Source organism: Chroicocephalus ridibundus, chromosome 1 (assembly GCF_963924245.1).
Source record: "Chroicocephalus ridibundus chromosome 1, bChrRid1.1, whole genome shotgun sequence".
Lineage (NCBI taxonomy): Eukaryota > Metazoa > Chordata > Aves > Charadriiformes > Laridae > Chroicocephalus > Chroicocephalus ridibundus.
In genome coordinates, this window is record NC_086284.1 from 137,906,679 (window position 1) to 137,929,513 (window position 22,835).

The window sequence follows — 22,835 nt, forward strand, 5'->3', positions numbered from 1 at the left end:
GCAAAAGTTTATGAAACTGTATCTGGAATAACCATCAACTGAGCACAATAGGAGACTGATTAGACTGCAGGAAAATGAAAGGGGTTTTGCTTTTCCAAGTTTCAGATTTTATTAACTGTTCTTAGATCCTTTTATGGCTTATTCCTACCACTGTCTGCCAGGCAACAGTGTGAAACCAAAAGACATTTACAGGGCTAAAAAAATGTAAATATTAGTGAAAGAAGCATGCATACAAGAACAGCTTGGGGACTTTTTAAAATTTTCTTAATTTATTTATATCCCTGTGCTGATTCCACCCTTCCACTTGTCTCAATCTTTGTAGGAAGTTCTGAAATGTAAACAGGTTTATTAAGAGCTGAGAGGTTTTCTGTCATAGAACTGCATAAGAGAACTGCAATTTTTGCGACTGCAATATGGTAACACAGAAAATTGATATATTACTGTATTACCTTCCTAAACACACCCTTCAGATAACAACTTAGTAAGTGACCTCTTCAGAGATTTAGAAGAAAAAAATATTTTGTCCTTCCATTACAGTTGTTGGAGGGGTTTTTTGTTTTCGTTGGGTTTTTGTGTTTGTTTTGATGAAGGGGGGGGTTGATGTTTGGGTTTTTTGTTTGAGTTCTTTTGTTTTAAATCTAGGCATATTTAAGTGTTTACTTCTACTGCTTTAACAGATCATCAGTATGGAAAAAGTTATGAGTTCACTTTATGTTTGATCTGTTTCATTTTTCGTCTTGTAGTTTCCTCTCCATGTAAAGTATTATGAAAGAGTGCAAGAGTACGCAATCATCTAGTTTTGATCACTGAGCATATTACTGTACATATTTGGAAAATACAAATACTCTTCTAAAAAAGACCAACTGGCTTGACAACAGTGCATTATTCCTAACTAATGAGAATCTCTGTGTATCTCTGGCTACAAGCCAAATCAAAACCACTTTGTGTTTTTCCTCCCTTTTCTCTCTCAGTTTTGGGATGATTGGTGGAAGGGGCATGAGTGTTACATCTTTTCTTGCGTACTTAAATGGTTTTAGAATCTAATAAAATAAAACTAATGCTATCGTTGGCTCCAATTTGTAAGTTGTAAAGAGACAGGAAATGCATAAATCCATCCTTTTATTATTTCCAAAGCTGGAAATGTAAGTAATGCAAAAGAAACATCTTCCCTATTTATATATTGTCAAAGGCCTATTGAAACTGTGGAAGAAAATATTCAAGATGTGGTATTTCTATGAAGCTCAGGAAAGAAGCCATGTTTTACAAAGACTTTCTCCTTTTCAAGGACAAGACCCAAACACAAAAGTTCAACAAATTATAATGTAAAGAAGCTAGAAGCAGCTAAAACAGCCCTCATCTTTGCAAAGAAACAATGTCTTGATTTCTCCCCCAAAAATTTGACTGAAAAAAAATGTGAAATGGCAATACAGTAGATTCATTTTCTTGCTTGTTCAGGAAAAAAAGATAGTGTATCAAAAGATTACACAGCATCAAGGATATTCCATTATTTTACTTCGGGAGACCAGTCACTTCACAACAGTTGACTACCTCCAGGGTAGCCTCAAGCTAGCCATTTACGTAACATCACCAAAACCACCACTGAATTTAGCATTTCTGGCAACCACAGCTTTGTTCCAAGAACAGAACAGTAAGATTACACTGTAAGTCACATCCAGGGACTGAAATGAGAGCTGAGAAGAATTAGACCTGTTCTAGAATGGGCTAAGCCAAAACACAGGACTTTTCAAAACAAAAGTTCCCTGAAGGGTGAAGAGAACCCCCCTTCTGTAAATTTTCTGGTTAAGCGCTAAAAGACGTCTCAAATTGTTATTAATAAAGTGTATTGATTTCTCTCATTTCTTTTGCCATTTCAATAAAGCATAAACAAACAAAAAAAATTCTGCTACTTGACACTGCAGGGAGGCACAAGCCTGTGCACAGGCAGCTGACGGCCCTTCCCTTCAAATAGATTATATCGGATTTTACATTAGAACATCTCCATTTCTGTTTATTTTCTACACTATTGCCAAAATAATTCTCTAGCACTTTTTTAAAAATAGTTGTTCACATATTGGTTGTTCACAAACCAATATGAAGGCAATTTCAGAAGTCCAAATTGTTTTCAAATCACGCTAATAGAAAGAGAAGCAAATAATGCAAAATGCTTAGGCTAACTTCAGTAACAGTACCATTGCTTATTTAAAAATCATTCAACAAACAAGAAGTAGCAGATCTGTAATTATTTTGTTTTAAAAAAGACTTACCCTCTTGCAGGATCTAAGGCAATTGCTCTGGGTTGATCCAATTCTTGCCAAAACAAAACTTTCCGCAGTGATCCGTCTAAATTAGAAACTTCAATCCGGTTTGTTTCAGAATCTGTCCAGTATAATTTCTCTCCCAGCCAGTCACATGCCAGCCCATCAGGTGACAGAAGTCCAGAAATGACCACATTTTGTACACTCCCAGATTTATTGAATTCTGTTCGTTTAATGGCTTCTTCACTTACATCGCTCCAATATATCAACCCCTTCACAAACACGAAGTCCACTGCTGCTGCGTCCTCTAAGCCACCCACAATCACCGTCGCGTTCTCCTTCCCATTTGCAGCATCCACCAGTCGCAGATCACGTCGGTTCGCATACAGCAACAGTGGGGCAGCTTTGAATGGGAGAAAGAAGGGGTGGGGGGACAGACAGATGCATTAACACCACTCATATTAAGTATAACTTGCACTATGATGGTGCATCAGGCCATAACTACTAATTTAAGAAATTTTTAAAAAATAAGAAAAAGGTAGGGGGACATTTTGAAGTTTGACTAAAAAGCACTGACTCGAAGCCTTTCAACAGTGCTACAACTAAAGATGGTAACTTCATAATGGGCAGCTCATTATTCTGGGCTGTGCATTATTAAAACAATATTAAAGAAGAAGGGAGAGAACAAAGAAAAAAGAGGTCTGAAGTGCCCAAATGACACTGTTCTGCAGAGAAGGATGCTTAAATAAAAATCTGAAAGACAAGTCTAAAGCAGTTTTCTAAGTACTCAGTGCTGGCCCACCTGAGCAAAGAATTTTATTTTTTTTTTGCTAGTATTTAGTAATATACACCCCACTTCTATAAAAGCATAACTGATGTCAAGCTATCAAAACCACCTGTATGTTGATACGCTCCACAATTATATATGCTGGACATTTTACATATAATACACACAAATACAAAATTCATTGCACAGCATGAGAGGAATGTTGTTTTAGCGTGTTGACATTGGTCTGAGGAGGTAGGGAGAAAAATAAATCTACAGGAATGGACAACACTGAGTTCTTTCAAACTCTGCTCTACCACTCCTGTTTAGTTGTCCAACACAAAGCCTTTACTTTATATGCTTTATTTGCTTAATCTATTGGTTTGTGCGGGCTGTATATTTTTCATACACTACACCCAAGATGACTAATGAAGAGTAGTAACCATGAAAATGGATAGTTTCTCAAATGTAATATGGCCATTTAATTGTCCTTAACCACAAGCAAGATAGAACATTATGAAAATTCCAGCCTTGTTCCTACTTCAACAAAATGTTAAGGAAAATACTACAATTGTATAAAGCTGACAATCACATCCTTTTAAACCCCCTATCAGAAAACATTTCTACCTTTCCCTGTGTTTACTCAGGCACTGTAGCAACAGAGCTGTACAGCAGCACTTGGATACATACTATGATTGGCATACTAAATGCTCCTCTACCTGTCACCGCACAAATTTAACAAAATTCTTGCAGATTTATTCATCAGTATAGGTGGCACATTAAACTTTTAGCAGGCTATATGTCCTAACAGAAAGGCTTACATTTATAGAACCAAAAATGTGCATGGTTGAATAATGTCAAGGGCTACACTGCAGAAGAGATACAGTTCCTTGTATGAGAAACTCACACTGAAATTAGAAATACCAACACACTCTTCAGAACATTCAAAAGCCAAGATCAGACCACTCCCCTCATTACCACAAAACTGTTTATCAAAGACACTGCCACATGTGTATTGGGAGACGCTGAAGGAACTGAGTTCCTTAATCTACCTCCAAATAAACAAGTTCTGCTATGTATGGTTTTTTACTTTCTTTTTTTGTAAAAAACAAAATAAACTAACGAAATTGTTTAGGCTATCATCCTAATTTTAGAAACACTGAATATAAATTGATTTATAACAATCTTTAGATAGAAAGTTACTGAAATGGGGGGAAAGGGGAAGCTTTGTTGTTTTTAATAATGCTAAATTCCACACTCCAGAAAGCAAGTTTTTAATTGTGCAGCAAAACATTTAGTTTAGAGATTATATTTCCATGGAGAAGAAGTAGACTTCTTTAAATTAGAAAGCAGAATCCTCATAAAGCGGTAAAAAATAGGCATGCAATAAAACCCTCTACTTTTTAAAGCCTGCATACAATTGTAACCTGAAAAATCTAGTTAATAGCCAGCTCAGTGTCATCTAGTGCACCATAGGAAAGCGTGCAGCCAACTGGCAGAGCTCTCTAATAAGACAGCATGCCCAGCATTTGAAAAAAGGTAAATCCATGCACAAATGAGTACAGGTTCCATTATTATGTGCAACACGGAGCAAGACTACCCATGCACACAGCATGCACTGAATTGGAACACCAGGCATGTCAAGTGTAATCACCGAAGCCTGAAGACACTGCCGAGCCTAATACAACCGCATTGCATAGGTTATTCACTCCTTGCTGGAGCTCAGAGCTGGCTGAGGAAGGACAGGAGAAAAACCTCCTTTTCATGAATGATACAAGTTATTTGAATGACGGGTCAGAAGAAACACAGCTACACTTAGGACGTGTAGTTTCATGCAGATTGATTCAAAGCCACAACTTTTAATACATTCCGCAGGGCTAGCAGATGAGGATGTTAAGCTTTCCAATTTGTTGCGACATTCAGGAATGAAGCATGCATCACCAAAATAATAAAAACCAGGTTTGTTCCCCCACCCCCTCCAACCCTTCCCAGAAAACACGAAGGCTTCAATATCCTATAAAACCCGATTACTAAAGTTGGCAGCATTGGTACCTAGTATCATCTTTACCATTTACTTGACTCAAGCACCAGTGGTAAAAGGAAAATTGTGACAAAAGATGCCATCCTGCCCCATATAACTCACTTTAAGTAGTCAAAGCTGAACTCTTTACATAAAATGTTTCTATTTCCCTTTGTATAGACATCATAAAAATACGTTTTAACTGCAATGATCTATAATATATTGAAGAACACAGTTTTAAAAGTAAAAGAAAAAATATCCATCTTGGAAATCAACAATTGAAACAGTAGTGACTATTACCATGTCCTCCATCACCTAAGAGGTATACATGTAGTTTATTCTTCCAATTAAAGTACTCAACACAGAGTAAGAGTTATGCTTAGTTATAAAAATAAGCTTTTTTTTTTAATCCACCGGCAGGAATAAACACTTGCTCAGAGAACACAAAAGTTAAAAAAACGGAAGTTTAACAGATTTGAACTGCAACAAAAATCTTAAGGAGCTCCTGGCAATAATAGGTCACTGAGCCTAACTGCTTCTTAACTCTGATCCTCACATAACACCTTCCCTAACCTTACCACATTCAATATTAAAATCCAGCCACTGCCTTTTTTGCCCTGCCTTTACAGCTAGAATTCTACATCAGCATCCTTCTCCTCACTTCAGTTCTTGTAGCAAATATTTCTCTTGGCTACAGCTCTTGTCTCTCTCTCTAGCATACTGAAAGTTGCTAATCCTCAAGATACTTAAGTCTGGTTTTCCTAACACTTGTTTACTTGAGTCTTGCTTTATACATCTGATTTTTGAGTGTCCAGTACTGGCTTAAAAATGCTGCAGCCCACGGGATGCAAAGTGATGAACGAACATAAGAAGATCACTTTTCCAGCTAAAAATGTTTTTCAGTTTTTTTTGTGTTTAAGTGGCTACTTTAAGCTGTCAGAATTTGTCCTGCTTTTCTTTAACTAGTCCAGAGGCCTTTTCCACAAGTTCCCACTTGCTCCTTTTCCACTTTTAATCATCCGTGACACCTCTGGGTGCCACGAGGTCAGTATTACCTTCAACATGCTCATTCTCTTTCACCAACGTGGAATTTAGCCTGGTTAAAGCAATTAGCGTCATCTCATTTTCCCCAAATCCTTTTTTCTCATTGCCAACCCCCAGAAATGCTGTTCTACCCCCTCACTTAGTTAAGGGCCCCTCCCCAAGCTGATTCAAGTCATTACATCAGTGAAAAAGTTTGACTAGGTTAGCGAGTTGAATTGACTCAAGAAGTGGTCCAGCAAACTCCAAAACTAACATAAGGCAAGCAGCAGGGAGTTGGAAGGGGGAGCAGCTCTCCCTCCTTTCACTGGCAGCCTGCTAGATCTGCTCAAGATGCAACAGCAGCCATATCCTTTCTCCTGGACTCCACTTTCAGCTGTGGGTTCCCAACCTCTCTTTTGTGTTGGCTCTAGCACTTGCCCCACACCACAGCGAGACAATGCAGGGAGCTAAACCAGCAGAAGGCTACCGTGCTCTCCCCCCACCTGCCAAAAAGTAGGTTTTAGCCAGCCATCATCTAGAACCAGTTTAGAACAAAATCAGAGAAACATAAGTACTAGCACACCAGGGAAAGGGAGGACTGCATCAGTTTTGACACATTAGTTGAACCAGTTGCTTGTGAACCTCCAATTTAGGAACAGGACCTGCCAGACTACAGGTGGCAACCCTAAGTTGGGACAACCTGCTCCAGAATCCCAGTGTGGCCCAGACAGTAATACTGGGAAGTCACTCACATTGTGGAAAGGAATATCCATGCAGGAGTACACTGGTAAGAAACTCAGATTGTGATATTGGAAGATGTCCGCGAGCTGGGAAGAGAAAACTGCCCGTCTTTTAAAAGTCTTGCTGAAAAGCTCTGAGCGTCTAAAGGTAAATTGATACTGTTAAGCACACTGCCACAAGGATGGCAAACGTGAGGACTGGAAAAGAGGAGATGCAGTGATGAGATATGCCAAGCAAATACACACTGTCCTGGATGAGGCACAGGAAGCAGGAAGGATTTGGCAGACACCTTGATGGAATGACATGCACCCACATTCAGCCCACAAGAGAAGGAAAAGCAGATAAATTGGTATAGATAACCAGCAAAGAGCGTTAATTGCAACCTCCTCAAAACCATTCTATACACAAAAGTCCTTGTATGAAAGACAATCGTCACCATTCCCAAGATGTCCCACAGAGAGCAAACACAAGAACATATGAAAAACACTCTGGATGGACACAAAGGTTCTGCCACAGTCAGTTTTAAGGACTCTCCCTGAACTCCCCATGTTTCAAATTTCTTCATCATTGCTTATGCTTATAAGGAATTCTGTGTAGTTGTTATCTGTGAATGTTTTTGAATTTTGCTGCTCAGTTTGGAAGAGCAAGAAGGAAAAGGCTGAGGTAGCACTGGGAATAAAAGCCTGTGAGACTTGTATCAAACCAGCAGAGAGGCAAGTTACAAGTGAAAATAAACTTCCCCCAAAAGCAGGGACCTGGCCTCAAGAAACTTATACAGAGATGGTTCATATTTTCAAACAAACAAAAAAAAATGACCAGGAAATACATAAGAGTTTCAGCACAGCAAGCGGCAGGCCAGGATTTTACATCAAGTGCTCCATCACAGTACCTTTCCTGATTTATTCCACACAATTCACAATTCCACACTTTTTTTTTCTTTTTAAGAAAACTAATGAACTGACTTACCAGTAGCCCCCATTCCACCTTTGCTGTGGACAGAGACCTCTCTCCTCTCTGAACCTCCTTTTTCTCACAAACATACTTGCAGGACACAGCAGGCAACCAGGACTTCAGTATACAAGCATGAGGCAGCCCAAGTTTGTCAGAAAGGACCTTTTCTCCTCTTTTCAGCTAACCTAAAGCGTATTCCACATGTTAAAGCCATCCAAGGGCTGTTCAGATGGTAACTCAAAAGGTCACAGGAACAGTCAGGTTTGCCAGTGAATGAGATGAGTAACAACATCAGTCAAAAGCAAAGACACCAAGCAGCAACAACGGCACTTGGATGCTGCACCAAGGTTCTACTGTTAGCTTTGCAGGCCTTTGGCCAGATGGGGACTTTGGAGACCAAGACATCCTGCAAGACTAGCTGGTACAAAGACGGTAAGTCATCCTTTAGCCTGATGAATAACAGGAAAAAAACTTCTCTTACTGAAGAGCTAGACTGATGGAGGCAAAAGAGTGACAGGTAGAAAAAAAACGGAGAACAGGGAAGGATAGAAATACCAGGTCCAGGCATAAAAAGCCAACAGACTTGGCAGAATATAACAAAAGCACACATGACTGAAGAACACCAAATACTCCAGCATATCAAAAGCAAATAACTTTCTCAAGGGCAGGCATCGCCCATCAAATCATCCTGTTGGCAACAGAGCCATACAGCCAGCAGTTGATGATTTCCAAATTATCACAGCATGCCTCTTCTCAGTGCTAGGTAGCACACTCACACCGATCCGCTGCCTCAGCAAGGGAAAGGTGACTCGGCTCATCTTTCTGTAATATTGACTCTTCTACTCTGAAGTTCTTTCCATTGCACTCTCATGGGGATAAAACACACCACTTTGATTGGCAGTTGACATCTTTATAACTTCATATGCTGAATCTATCTTGCTGACAACAGTCTAGGACGAACAGAGAGCTACGCTCCCGCGCCAGGCATCTGCTTGCAGCTGCATTGCCATATAACGCTACCACCTTCTTCCATTATCCTGCTACTGACAAGAGGGAGCCACAAAGTGGCAAGAAAATAAAGGTGAACTGGCAGCAGCATAGTACGCTTTCCTGGGCCAGCAGCAGAGTCTGGAAAGCAGAAAGGCTCAGAGGGATGCATGACCAAGTAGCACCATGATCTGTATTAATGTCTACAGAACCTCAGCATTACACTTCCTATTTCCTCAGGTGTCCTCATAACTTTCCTTCAACACTCTCCAAGTTTCTCAAACAGTTGTCAGAATAACACACAGTGCTGCAGAAGAAGTCATACCAGTTCCACACACATTGGCAATACTTCCCTAGTTCTACCGGAAACACCCATGCTTAAATCGACACAATCTGTTTAATGAAAAAGTTAGTATGCATGTAGACTGCCGCAAAGCATCTCCTGTCTGCAAGGTATGTTTCTGACAGTTCTCCCAAGCATGCACCTTCACTCATGCAGAAAAAGAAATCTTGTTTTGCTATACTGCACCAATTAGAGTCCCACATGTGAATAGGGATGATATTTTGCAATCCAAACTTGAAGCCATAAGATGGCAGATAAGATGACCTGATCACACTGAAACAAAATACCACCCTTCACACCTTCTGGCGTCATCATTTTCCACAGAGCTTCTAACAGTAAGAAAACAAACCCAAAGTCTCTATCACATCCCTCATGAAGTTGTTGAAAGACCGTGCATTGCTTAAGTCCCTCCACTGAATTAGAGCACTGAGACACAACGTTGTGATGCTGTGACAGAGGCAGACCATTTCCCCAAAGCCTAGGATGGCTAAAGGCTGCAAGATACACCTTGTACATCCTGGCAAGCTGAGACAGGAATGCTTCAAAGTTTGTTGCTAGTCTGGAATGATCACAGTTTACGAGCCGCTCCAGCCTGGACAGCATGCGTGTTTGAGGGTGCACATCCAGTTGAGAGTGGCCTGGGAGCGTTTGCCCTCAATCGCCTCTGCTTGCAATCACCACTTGCCTACAAAGCTGGAGGACCCTAGTTATACTGGCAGATGCTGTGTGGGAATAACCCCAGCCGTGAGGTCTCACCCAAATCGCCAGTAGTTCCATGTGGACCAAAAAAGTCCACATCCTGAGCAGCAGCATACTGGTTTACCTTTAAACTAAAAAAGCCTTTTTCCACATTGACAAGAAGTTCATAGGCACTGAGCTACCCTTAGACGAGTTTCATCAATTTATCTGAGCTGGCATGCCTCGTACTTTAAAATTATTTCTTAAGTCTGTCAGTTTGTCCCACCAGGTGAAAAATAAACCAACTTTTTGACTTATTCTGTTTTGTGGTTAAGTTTTTTTGTTTGTTTAGATTTTTGAAGCACTATCAGGAAGTTGCTGTAAAGCATTAACACAGAATTTAGCACAAAAGACCCCAACTAGAGGGTAGAAAGACCCATAAAACAGAAAAAGTTGCCAGCACTGATGAGTACAGCACAAAAGTGACAGCCCTCAGCTGGGACTGATTTGGGACAGAGGCAGTGGAGGGAGCAGCAGTACTGCCTGGAAGGTTTATTGGATGTTCATCCCCACTTCTCTCCAATTCAACAGAGAACTTACCAGCTATCCAAAGATTTCTTCGTGACATACTTTTCCGGACCAAGTTGGGTGAATGACATCTTTGTCAGTTCATCCATCATAACTAATCTTGAGAATAAAATAAGCCATAGCTCCAAGTAGGGAAACAATTTCACAGATTTTGTTTCTCATGCAGGTAAAATACTTTCTACTAGACAAGACAGTATCAACAATTTTGAAAAAATATGAAGGATTCACACTGAATTAGAAAATAGTTTTATATGAAAATTTAAAGATAATACAGTGCAAGTTTAAAACAACTTTCTATCAGTCAAAAGAAAAAAGTTCTCAAGCAAAATTACACTTTAAACAGTCAAATTCTTAGGACTATTAAGTTTACTGTGGATTAGTATGATCTAATCTAACTAACAATTCCAGTTCAAGTGAACAGTTAGGGACTGTTTTTAAAGGATAAGGAAAGATGTGCACAATCTTCAATAATTTTGAAAATTATTGCACATTTGATTTTTTTTGAAAACACAGTTGGACATACGTGAATTATTTTATTTTTTTAACTCTCAAAAACACTCACATCCCAGCACTATTAATGTCAAATCTTCAACAAGCCTACGTTAGATGTAGTGACACGTAATAAAAAAAAAAAACCCACACACAGACAGAAATGCAGGTTCCCTTGAAAAAGGTGAATGATCTGGTCCTTTTTCGTATTGAATATGACTCATTCCTGGTAATCCAAAAGAAAAAAACCAAACTTAGCCAACTTGCAATTATTTTACTTATGCATTTTACTATTACCTACAGCATAAAGGCTAACTGTTGAGCCTCAGTTAAGTTTCTGAGTTACTAGAACACCAGTGCATTTTCCAAATTGACATAGTAAGTCCCTACAAGGTTTACAAATTCCTACTCTTCTATTATTCTTAATATTCCTACTCTATTAATCCATGTGTGGAAAAGAGGATTCTTGGATTTCCAAAGTGTTAACATTGTAATTAACACTAATACTATGAGTACAAGCAAGAGTTTTAGTCATTGCTTTGACAGAACAACAGAGGAAAGAGAGTCTGAAATTCTATGACACCTTACATTTCTGTTGCCTTCCACATACCCCTAACTTCCAGAATTCAAGCAAACACATCAGCCACCTTATAGAAGCCTGAACAATTTGGCAATGGACAGAGGAGAATGCTTATTATTGAGGAGTTCTGGAGGCATAAACAGTTTTTTAATAAAAAAAAAAAAAAACACAAATGAAAAAAAACACCAGAACATACAAACTATATTTTTCCTCTGGGAACAGATCGAGGGGGGAAAAGTAAGAGGAAAAATATAAAGGAGAAAATGACATTTCAGTATTAAAGAGAAGGAAAACAAATGATTTTTGATTAGGCAAAATTATATAGCTAGTTGGCTAAGATTTTCTGTCTCAAATATGATTACTTTTCAAATCTGACATCAAGAGCTCACACATGGCCCTCATAAACAGAATTAAAACTATAATCCCATTTCTGCCACATTGATTATATCACGAGGGAGTAATTCTATTTAGGTAATGTGATCCTGTAACAAGATACTAAAAAAAAATCTGTATGAATGTTGCCATTTTCCATGTCTGTTTATATTAAAAACATTTTCTTATTGTTCTCTCCGTATAAATAATGAAGCTCAGAAAGCATTCCATCTTTTAAACTGACATGCTTCTTTCTCCAAATAGTTTATAACATTTTGCAAAGGAAACAAAGTATTACTAGCTAAACCATCGCTTATTTTAACCTACGCTTGGAACAGTACATTCTTAACACTGTATTATAAATCAAATTGTAAAAGGTATTACAGTATTCCTATTCTATTATGGACTGTTAGGTTTGACTCAATTTCAAAATTGGTGGGGGACTGTGCCAATTATATTGAAATAGGAAGATTTATAGCAAAATCTCCTGTACCAGGAGACAAAAAACCCACCCTATTTTTATAACAGTCTCAGAGGAGAACATAAGGAAAAGGAGAAACGACAGCAAGCTCAGTTCTACTTGGAAACACCATCACTGTGTTCGGACTAAGTTCTGTCCATGAGGAGCAAATATCGAGCCTGATCACGCTGCAAATCTCTTGCCATAAATATTTATGAACTACAAGAATATCTAGAGAGCTTAATGAAGACTCTCTATGTCACCTTGCCTGCCAAATATATAAATGTTACTTAATATTTAGGGTGTCAATACCCAGCATTTATGTATAATCCATTAGAGATGCAATGTTTTCCCCTTCCAAGCCTTGGACAATTACCACAAAGGAATGACACAGCTTCTTTGTTTAGAACGCTGCGTATTCTGTAACTCTGCAAGTGTTACAGAAACTACTCAGAAATACTCTGAAACTACACAAATGAGGTATAATTTGAAAAAGTAAAGGTTATTATCAGAGACTCTGTTTCTTTCACCTAACAGCAATTACCCTCTGGAAGAGCCATCACTACAAAGCACTTGGCACAGAAGTGGTGGAAGTACTCACGGCACGTTCATCCTAAACCATACACACCAACAGTCAGCCTTGGTGAGCCATAGCGTTTAGGTTTGAGGGCTTAACTTTTAAGTGAGCAATGCCAACTGCTTTATGTGATGAACGTGAACGGTCCATCCGTGAAGTCTGCAAGGCAGTTGCATCCCCCTCATGTCTTTCTAAGCAATTTATATCACTGGTAGAAGTCCATCTGTAGGGAATTCCTTACCAATATAAATTCTGCTTCACTGGCAACAACTGCCTTCGACGTACAAACAGTGCCCACGTGCCATCAAAGAAGTGGAAGGCAGCAAAGAATTTTACCAGCCACGTGTAGTTTACTAACCAAGACTCTCTCAGGTGAGCTGGCTGAAGCATGAGCGCTCCCCAGCAAGAGAACCAGGAGAGGAGCTGAGCACAGGCACAGCAGAGCCACCAGCTCAGCCAGAAGAAGGAGCATGCAACAAAGCTTTAGTAACAACTGCATTTCTGGTGCCACTCGATAATAACACATACCCCTCCCATAGTACAAGGAAGTGGACTCTTTTGAAGAAGCCACCAGCAAAGCAACCCAAGTATTTAGCATTTCATAGGAAGCTAATGAGGTTAAATATGCTGGGGACAAAGAATACAGTGTTTAAGTCTGCAGACTGGCTGCCAGAGGAGATGAATGGTGACAGATCAGAAATTGAGACCTGCTTCTCCCTGTTTTCTTCCCCTACCCCACTCCCTCATAAGGGAAAAAAAAATATATCTTTGGCTCTACTTGATTTGAACTAAAGAGTAAATCCCATATTACGTGCACTGCAGTAGATATTTTTGAAGCTGGCATTTTTGAGATGCGACATCATCATGAAGGTGGATTACAGATGTCCAAAGGAATCAGATTTCTCCAGCTCCCAAAGACAGAGTTTGAAAGGTTCCTATGCTCCAGACCCTAACCTATCTTCCTGCAAAAAAAACCCACCTCTACCCATTCTACAGCAGCTTATAGCCAAATTTCTTACCTAGAACTCAGGGAATGCAGATGTAATCCGTTCACCAGGGAAAAAGGAAACACGAATATGATTAATGCCCCTCTAACCAGTATTGGTGTGGAACATGAACAAGGCTTTTCACCTGAATATCTTTATATAACTCCCACTGAAGGATACAAGAAGCCCATCATCTGCAGACACCTCTGACCAGATATACACAGCTTCACCCATATCCCCAGAACTTCCCCATATCTTTAGTGCACCTTGCCAAAAAACACTTCACCTTACCTCCAAGACATAGCACAAAAAAATTCCATCAAACTTTCTAAGCCCTAGTTTTTCAGTTTTAAAGAAAAGCTAAAGCAATCTGATGATAAGTGAACTATATCACAGAGATGCAATTGCAAAAACTATTAAAGTAATGGTGGATTTTGTAACACCTTAGATCACGCTAATTTTAGACCGTTCTGTGGAGAGATGAAAGAGGAAAATGCATTGGAAATCACAGCAGACAAAGGCGCACAGATTTCTGAGGAATCACACAATGAAAAAACATGACTAGAATACAGCTGATTCAAGTTTGGGTGAAGAAATAGACCATGATGATTACCAAAAAAAAAAAAAAAAGGATATTTCCAAGTCTCATTGTCAAATTTAAGTATTGTACAGTCCTAGGTGAAGAGACCCTTTGCCTAAAGGCAAAAACACAGCTCCAGCTGGAAACACCAGAAGGAAAAAGCCTATTGCTTTCCCCTTCTCTGATTTCTAATAGAAAAATACGTGCAAACACCTCCAGCCACAGCTTCGCAAGTCTTGAACATTAAGCTTTTCTAAACTACATGCAAACGAGTCTATCTAAAAAGATACAAAAAAGCAAAGATGATCTGTTTATCAAAAGCAAGTAACAACAGATTAAAACAAATTAAAACAGTAACAATATTAAAACAAGAACAACAGATTAAAACAAACCCTTTTCTGAATGTGCAAGAGGGAAACAGTAGTTTTAAAATGCCCATGACCAAACAGGCATTTTCATTTCTTCTCTAACTGACCTCAAGCACAGAGGTCTGCAATGTTCAGTATGTCTGTACAAACATCAGCTATAAAATTCCTATTCAAACAAGAGCTTTATGCACTGTCTGCATGATCGGGGTTTAAAACCAAAACAAAACAGCAATTGCATGCTGACTGGAGAGTTATTTCTGGAAGAAAAGCAAGCCATGAATTCTTACAGAGGAAGAACTCTCTCTTTATCACTTATTAAAAAGTTGAAACCTCAGTTTCACACTTTATCTGTAGCTCCCTGACAGATGTGATGCCACTGCTATTGCCTCTTTGCAACTGTCAATTATCTAACAAGATCCTGATTGGTTTCAGAGCTGTCAAGAAGAATACAGCAGAGCTGCCATGAAGCAGCTCTAACTCGCTCCTCAATACGTATCCTCAGGGAAAGGCTTCAAGAGGCACCATTGATGGTCAGAGAGGAGGAAGCCCAATCCCTCAAATCAAACCAGGGTCTGAGAGAGGAGAACAGAGACCAGACTGTGACGAGGGTCAAGAGGTTCCAGGAAAGTGACTCCTTCCTTCCATCAGCCGGAATATACAAAAAAAAACAACACACCAACCACAGAACCTCCAGAGCAAGATATCATGACAGTTACCTCCTGCCTCTTAGAAATCCAAATACCTGCCCTGAAAACGTCAGTAGGATCTGGCTTGCTGCAGTCCTTGGATGACTTTGAAAGATAGGGGACTTGCCCTGTGCATGCATTTCTGACTAGTAACGGCCTGATACTTCTTCAAGTCCTTATTAGTTTACAGGGCACTGCGCTTACAGGTTACCAGTTTTATTCCTTTCCAGATCGGTAAACGAGTCTACCATAGTTTCCTCAGAGTAACAGTCACAGTTCAGTTGTTGTAAACGTCTGTCCATTTGCTTTTTTTCAAGTCAACGAGAACAGGGAAACTAGTTCTGTAAGCAGAGAGGGTGCTGCAATATACAAATATACACTATTACGCTTTCTGAGTTTCAGACTCCAGAGCTGTTGGCTTGGCATCCTTCACAGCATTGAATTCACAAACCAAATAGTGAACTTCATAACTTCACTTCTACTTTCATGTATAAACTTATTCATACTCATGCTGGCACTGCCTCTGCCTCATTAAGGAACTGCTGACACCTCTTCTGAACTCAACACATCTTATTCAAACCAACTCTACTTGCATAGATGTTGTTTATTAGGAAGGATGCATGCATTAAAATTTGATTTTTATTTCTACAGAGTTCAGCTGTTCCTGCTGTTTATCTCTATCTAAGGCAACAATTAGCCAGTAGGAAAATTACTATTGTGTCACAAACAGAAGATTATGACTTCAGGTAGGTGATCAAACAGCAGGAGCACATGAACACTGAAGAAACAAAAATGCTGTTCAGATACAAATGTCCTTGGCAATAGACAAAGATGAGAGATGAGAAAAGAAAAGACAGTCCGGATGGTTTATAAACTGAATGTTTCTTCAAAGTGTCTTATTAAGCATCATCAAGCGTACAAAAATTTGCAAAAGGACACGTCACTATTTTGAGACTAATTTGAAGAAGTTACAGTGACAATATTATGTGACATTACATATGACAGTGATGTCTGTGCTGTCATTTGAACTAGGTTGAACAGCAAGCTAGAGCAAAACAAATGGTTTATTAACAATGGATACGATCATTCTTAGTAAAATGTACTAATCGGGAAACAGTTTCTCTCTATACTCCAGACCCAACTTAACTTTTGAAAATTGGGGTTTAATCGCCACAATAGGAGTACAAAATGTTACACAGTCCATTTAAATAAGTATACTTGTATCTTTGCAAACAGGATACAATATGGCAAACAGATGCATAGGAAAAAAAAAAAGGGTAAGGAGGAGAGGAAAATTTTTGTTTTCCACAGTACTGAGCAACTGCAGACTGGGCAGTTACTTCAACGTAAACCACCTTTACTTAAGCTTTCATCGAAACACACTAGCGTTGATGGATTTTCAAAAATCAAAGCGTGGTTGATTAACTGTTAGCAATTAGCCTCTTCCCCCATCTAGTATGAAAAAAAATAAAAGTAAACAGCAAAACGATGGATGCAAACACCACAGGTGATTTCTTCCCAGAAAGACTGAACACAGAGAAACAGTTACTGTAGTTAAGTTCACAGCATTAAGAAAAAAAAAAATAAGGAAAAAGACCTCGGTTTTCTTACCAAGCATGCCCTATAAGGCAAGAAATTTTGTTGCACAGGGGAACCAGGATAAAAATTCCCTCAGCTACGTGAGGTGACATCCCCTTTTGTAAGGCACCCGGCTGCCGATTTAAAGCTGCACGGAGCAGCCGCGGCAGTTCACCAGCGAAACACAAACTTCTCTCAAGTCCCAGCTGAGAGGAAGGAGCATTCATCCCTCTCCTCGCCAGCTCCGCACGCTCGCTTCGCTGCGGAGGGGGCTTCGGGGGGGGGAAAACACCAATTCTCGGGCACTTTCCAAACCCGCTCCCCCCCCCCCCACGCTGGATACGTGGGGCTCCCCACACAAATACACCCGGCAGGGTAAACCCCCCCTCGCGGGGGGGTGACGACGAGGGGAACCCGTCCGCGGCAACAGCCTGACACCGGCGCGGCCGAGCTGCTGCCCGCCCCCCACGGCCGGCTCCGGGGGTGCGGAGAGAGATGGGAGCGGGTGCGCTGGTTTTGGGGGGGGCAGAGGGGCTCTTTAAAAAAAAAAAAGGAAAAAGACCAAACAAACAAACAAGCAAACCACACAAACTTGAAAACAACAATGGGGCGGCGAGAGAAGTGGCCGCTAGCGAGGGCGGGCTGCCGGGCCGGGCCGGGGGTGGGAGGGTGTGAAGTTACCGTGGAGCCGGGGAGGCCGCGGCGGCGGCCGGGCGAGACCGCTGCCCCCGCGGCGGGCCCCGCGCCCCGCCGGCAGCCAGGCCTCTCCCCTCCCGCACGCCCAAACATGGCCCCTTCGCCACCAACCCGGCAACTTTTCCACCCGCTCCCCCCCCCCCCCCCCCGTCCCCTCCCCGCCGCCGCTCACCTCTCATCAGGGAACAAAAACTGCAGGCAAGTAGGCTGCGCAGGACGGCCCCCATCTTCCCTTCCCTCCTCGCTCTCACCGGCGGGGAGGCGGCGGCGAGGAGCAGCACCTCCGCTGCCAGTTCATGCTTCCAGGCGGGCGGGGGAGGTGGCGGGGAATGGGGAAATAGAGGGGAGGGGGGGACAAGGACGGGGGGGGGGGGGGGGAAAGGCGGGGAAGGGCGGCCGCGGAGATTTTCCCCCCCTCGCCGGTCCCTAGCAGGCCACTTGCCCCGCCGCGCCGCCGTGGGAGCTGGCGCTGCCCTCCATGCCGGCCGCCGCCTCACCGCAACCGCCGCGGCCGTTCCCCCATCCACCCCCTCCGCTCGCTCGCCCGGCCTCCGCCTCCGCCGGGCGCGCACAGGCGCAGGGATACAGTCCTCCCTCCTCCTCCTCCTCCTCCTCCTTCTTCTTCTTCTCCTCCCCCGGCCCGGCCTCGCCTCCCCGCGCCGCGCCCGGACGGCTCCCGGAGCAGCGCCCGCCCTCCCCCGGCACCTCTCAGGGAGGGAGAGGGAAGGAGCGAGCGCGCAGCCTCTCACACACGAACAGTCTCACACACACGCCTGGGAGCCCCGTGGGTGATAAAAGCCCGGCGGGGTCCGCACCCCGGCGGGGGAGAGGGCGGGCAGGGTGGCGGTGCCCTGGCCGGAGGTGCCCGCCGGGGGGCAGGGTGAGGGGGCGCGGCGGGGGACGACGGCCGCTGTCGCATTCCAGCGGGACTATTTTACCGTTCTTCTCACTCCCTCCGCCGCCTGCGTTGGGGACCGCGGAGCAGCACCGGAGCGGGAGGGACGGAACTACTTTTTGCCACAGAGCAGAAGCGGCGGCACAAAAGCGGCGGTCGCTCCTCCGCCAGGTGAAGGTGGCTGTAGCCGGGCACCCGGCTCCTCCTTCGAGCTTGTCCGCCGTGAGGAGCACGCTGGTACCTCCGGTGCGAAGGCTGTGGGGCCGGGCCGGTCTGCAGCGGCCCCTCGGCCCTTCCTCAGGCTCGGGCCAGCCGCGGGGTCACGCCGGCTTTTAAATATTTAGATGTTTTTATTCGGCCTGCGCTGCCCCGCCGATTGAGTTAGAAACAACACAGGAGGGAACGGGATGTAATGTTAAGAGCATGTCTCGGTTCGGCGGTGGGGGGGGAGCCCCAAACAGCATGGTAAAATGAAATTAACAATTAATACCCCCAGCGTGGAGATTGAAGAGCGGTAATCTTGATCTTTCCCAGCGCAGAGCCAGCAGGCGTTCCTTATCACGTAGGACTCGCTGCTTGGCTCATGTGATGGTGCATGATTTATTTCCCAGTGCTTTTGGGGATGGTTCAGGCGTTTTGTCCCCCTAAATGGAGTAAGCTGGGTTTGGGTTGCTTGGGGCAGTAATTACAAATAAATAAATAAATAAATAAAATGAGTGGCCAATGTGCTGTGTTTAAACATAACTTACTCTTCTCCTCTATTGCATCCGTGTAAACACACAGTTTTCTTTCTAAAGAAGCTAAAAGGTTAGGATTTTGTAATATAACCTCACTTTAAAAAAAGCTTCCCTCCTTTGTTCATTCCTAATAATACAAAATACAGCTTTCTCGTGTTTCCTGTAGATTAGAAAATCTACTTCAGGTTTTCTATAGGGAACATTAAGTCTAAATGTCTACGTCGCGTTCTCCCTCATAGAGTATGACAGCTGGGTAGTGGGATAATGATACGAGGCAGAACAACTTACAGCAAAATTTGAGATCCTTACATTCAGAAGTCTGTTATTTTCAGGATTATTGGAAACTTATGGAAACATTTAACTTTTAATTTCATATCTGTTGAACATGTATTTTCATAGCTTTCCTTCTGATTACAGTAGGAGATAACATCTGGGCCAGATTAAAGGCCCAGGCATTGTAGACTGGCTCTTAACATCAGGCTCCTGGAGTCATATGATAATATCGGACTCTCAGCTTTCACTGGGGAAAAACAAAACAAAACAAAAAACCCCAGAACTTTTTACAAAAAGAAGTGTATTTCCAGCCTTCAAGGTTGCAAAAAAACATTTTGAAAATGTAAACAATACGACTCAACAGCAATACCTGCCCGAGGCCAGGTCTACGTTACAAAATGTTGTCCTTGACTCTCAGCTGGATGAAATAGCCGCCTCCGTTGCTGCGCTGTCAGCTGGGAGGATTAGCAAACTTGAGCAAGATCCACGTGGATAGTGCAGGGGAAGGGCATCCCATGCAAAAATGTACCTAGACAGTAGATAACCTGCATCTAACCCTTGTTGTCTCCACTAGATTTTGCAGGAGCCGGCAGAAGGAGCATGCTGTTACATTTATTTTCCCTGTTTAATTGGAATCAGGGAAGAAAAAGAGGTTTGTGGGTTTATTTTCCTTATCCTGTACGCTCATAATGTTGCACAGTCTGTGATTAACCTCTCATGAAGTATGGCAGATCTGTAATGAATCCTTCATATCTTAATCGCACAGTGCGCAGCTGAGGAAAACCTCAAGCCTGAACCCCTGCATCACAGCACGCATTTCTTTACATGCTGTTCCCTCTCACATCTTATCTGTCCTGCTGGAAACTCTCTGGTGTCTTGACTGTCTCCCATGGGGGCCTGATCCCCTGCCTGGTTGCTCTTACTCTTAAAGATGCCTTCCCTGCTGTCCGGGCTGACTGGTTTTATTTTTAGCTTTCAAACATTATATGCTGTCACCCCTCACGCTGGTGCATAATTCGAGCCCTTTCCTTTCCTGCTAGGATTTCCTCTGAGCCATTTAATGGTTATTGGCTTTGCCTCCCTCAGCCTAGCCCCTTTCCCCCACACCCTACATATTCCAGCCTGGATAGCCTTTTTTGAACCCATTTTTCCATCAGTGCTTAGGATTCAAGACCAAGCCGACGTCCTGACTGTTTCTCAGCTTTACTTCTAATTCATACATGTAGAATTAACTCCATGGCAGAGGTTTTTACAAAGTAAAACAGAAGGCAAGATTACCGCACAGAGAAAAGCCTCCAACAGGCAGGGTTTCTCTGAGATGATTATGTTCCTTTATTTGAGCTTAAAGTCAAAGTAGATGAGAGTGCAGAGGGAATGTCTCTTTTATTTTACTGAGAAGCTCCCCTTGTTGGTTACAGTTGTTTCCATTACCCTTAGAAAGAGAAACCTCAGTTTGCCGGCTCAAATCCAGTCCAAGGCTCCAACTGCTAAGAAACCTGCACAGCCTTACCCTTACCTCCGGACTTAGATGGTGGCTCAACGACACAAGAGCTTTCAAAGTGGGTTGGGTTTTTTTTACGCTTGGGTTAGTTTCCTGGTTTGGTTGGTGGCCCAGACTCACAGGCAGTTGTGTCAGCACACAGGAGAGCGAGGGGCAGCAGCTGGAGCTACCGGAACCAGCAGCGACTGCCAAAGTCACTCTAGCTTTGAACTGTGCCTCGAGTGCCAGTGGAGTCAATGGGATCTTTCCTAGGACTGGGACTGAAGTCCCTAATGAGCAAAAGCTGTTAGGAGAAGATGGCTACGCAGCAAATGAATTTGTGGCTGCCCACATCACAGAAACCACTATCATAATTAGCTCTCTTGCTGAATGTCTCAACAAGAATTAATGGGCATGGCGTGGTGAAATCCTGGTCCCTCTGAAGTCGATGGCAAAACTCTCACCGACTTCAAAAGGGCCAAGGTTTCATACTGAAATTGTAGCTCAAGTCCTCTCTTGCCCCCAGCAGGAAAGTCTGCAGCACCGTAGCTTAGGAAACGGGATGTGAGGTAGTCATGACTTCACCAATGATGCCTGTTACAACCACTTCGGAGATAGAATAGGACACCCTGACTTGCGACATCATCACCTTTCCCCTTTGCCTAGGTCATACGGTTTATATTTATAAAGAAAAATGCTTCATCCAACCCTTCCCCAAAACAAGGTCAGCGCTAATAAATGTGATTGATATGCCTGATGAGGTTTGTCCCGTTACAAGACTGCAGTGGTTTCACCGTGGTGTTCCTCCTTTGATGGATAGAGTACCAGATCCTCTAGTCCTCCTTAAAGTTCAATAACGAGCAGACATCTTTTTTCCTCACTTTTACTCCCATACTGTATGAGTTGCACCTTTTCACCAGGACATAGGCAGCTTACGAGTAGATTTCCTTGGACTGATAGTCATGTCTCTATTCCAGACATTTTCTCCAGGCCATGAGACCTCATTTGTCTTTGCAGTTACTGTCAGCAGGGTTCCCCCCACAGTCTGTCAAACCACAGCAAAAACTAGCACTCCCACTACTTCTGTGGCAATTTTCCCATCAAACACCCCATCGAGTCTCTTTTTTTTATCACATACAGAGTTGCTGCTTCTCCTTGCTTTTCAGTACTACCTTATTTTCCCCCCTGTTATGTATAATACCTGTTCTTTCTTTCCCGTCTCCTCTACCAGAAGAGGTTGCCTGGTTCCCAGGATGAGAACGGCATTTCTTTGTGGCTAAAAAAAAATCCTTACAACAAAAACTTCAGAAAGGAGAAGGTGCTGGAGTTCAGCAGCCCATACAGGCGAGCTAGTCCAACAGGAATCTGGCGATATCCCCAAGGGGAAATATGAAATAAGGTGACCTGAAAGGCTTGGGCATTTTCTTTACACCTTCGGAGGAGCATTTGGACTCCTGCTGATGGTGCATCCAAGGTCAGGCTATCTACCTACTCCCTCTTTTCTCCTTTTCCATCTCCCAGGGAGTTGAAAACAGCACTGCCCGAGGATATGCTTCTTCAGTGGTTGTGTTTTCAGTGTGAACCATGCAGGATTCTGATTTTAATTTGGCGCTGCCCACCAGACCACAGGGCAAGTCCAAGACTTTCCTTATGAATATTTAGCCATGGCTACATTTCAAAGCCAAATTATAAAAATGTCATTTGAGCAAGTTACAGTTCTAAAATT

The 22,835-nt window shown here is 42.6% G+C and overlaps 1 protein-coding gene across 3 annotated transcripts in view; it reads right to left on the reverse strand.

Annotated features, from left to right (window-relative positions):
- LRP6 (LDL receptor related protein 6) overlaps positions 1–18,066 on the reverse strand; it is a 129,810-nt gene extending 111,744 nt beyond the window's left edge. For all 3 annotated transcript variants that reach the window (XR_010073666.1, XM_063355443.1, XM_063355434.1), the window contains exons 1-2: positions 17,897–18,066; positions 2,265–2,658 (exon numbers count right to left, since the gene is read on the reverse strand). Coding sequence is in view for 2 of the 3 variants with exons in the window: in XM_063355443.1 (XP_063211513.1) it covers positions 2,265–2,658; positions 17,897–17,951 (449 nt within the window). In the remaining variant the exon portion in view is untranslated. The remainder of the gene's footprint in view (positions 1–2,264; positions 2,659–17,896) is intronic.
- Between the last annotated feature and the right edge of the window lie 4,769 nt (positions 18,067–22,835).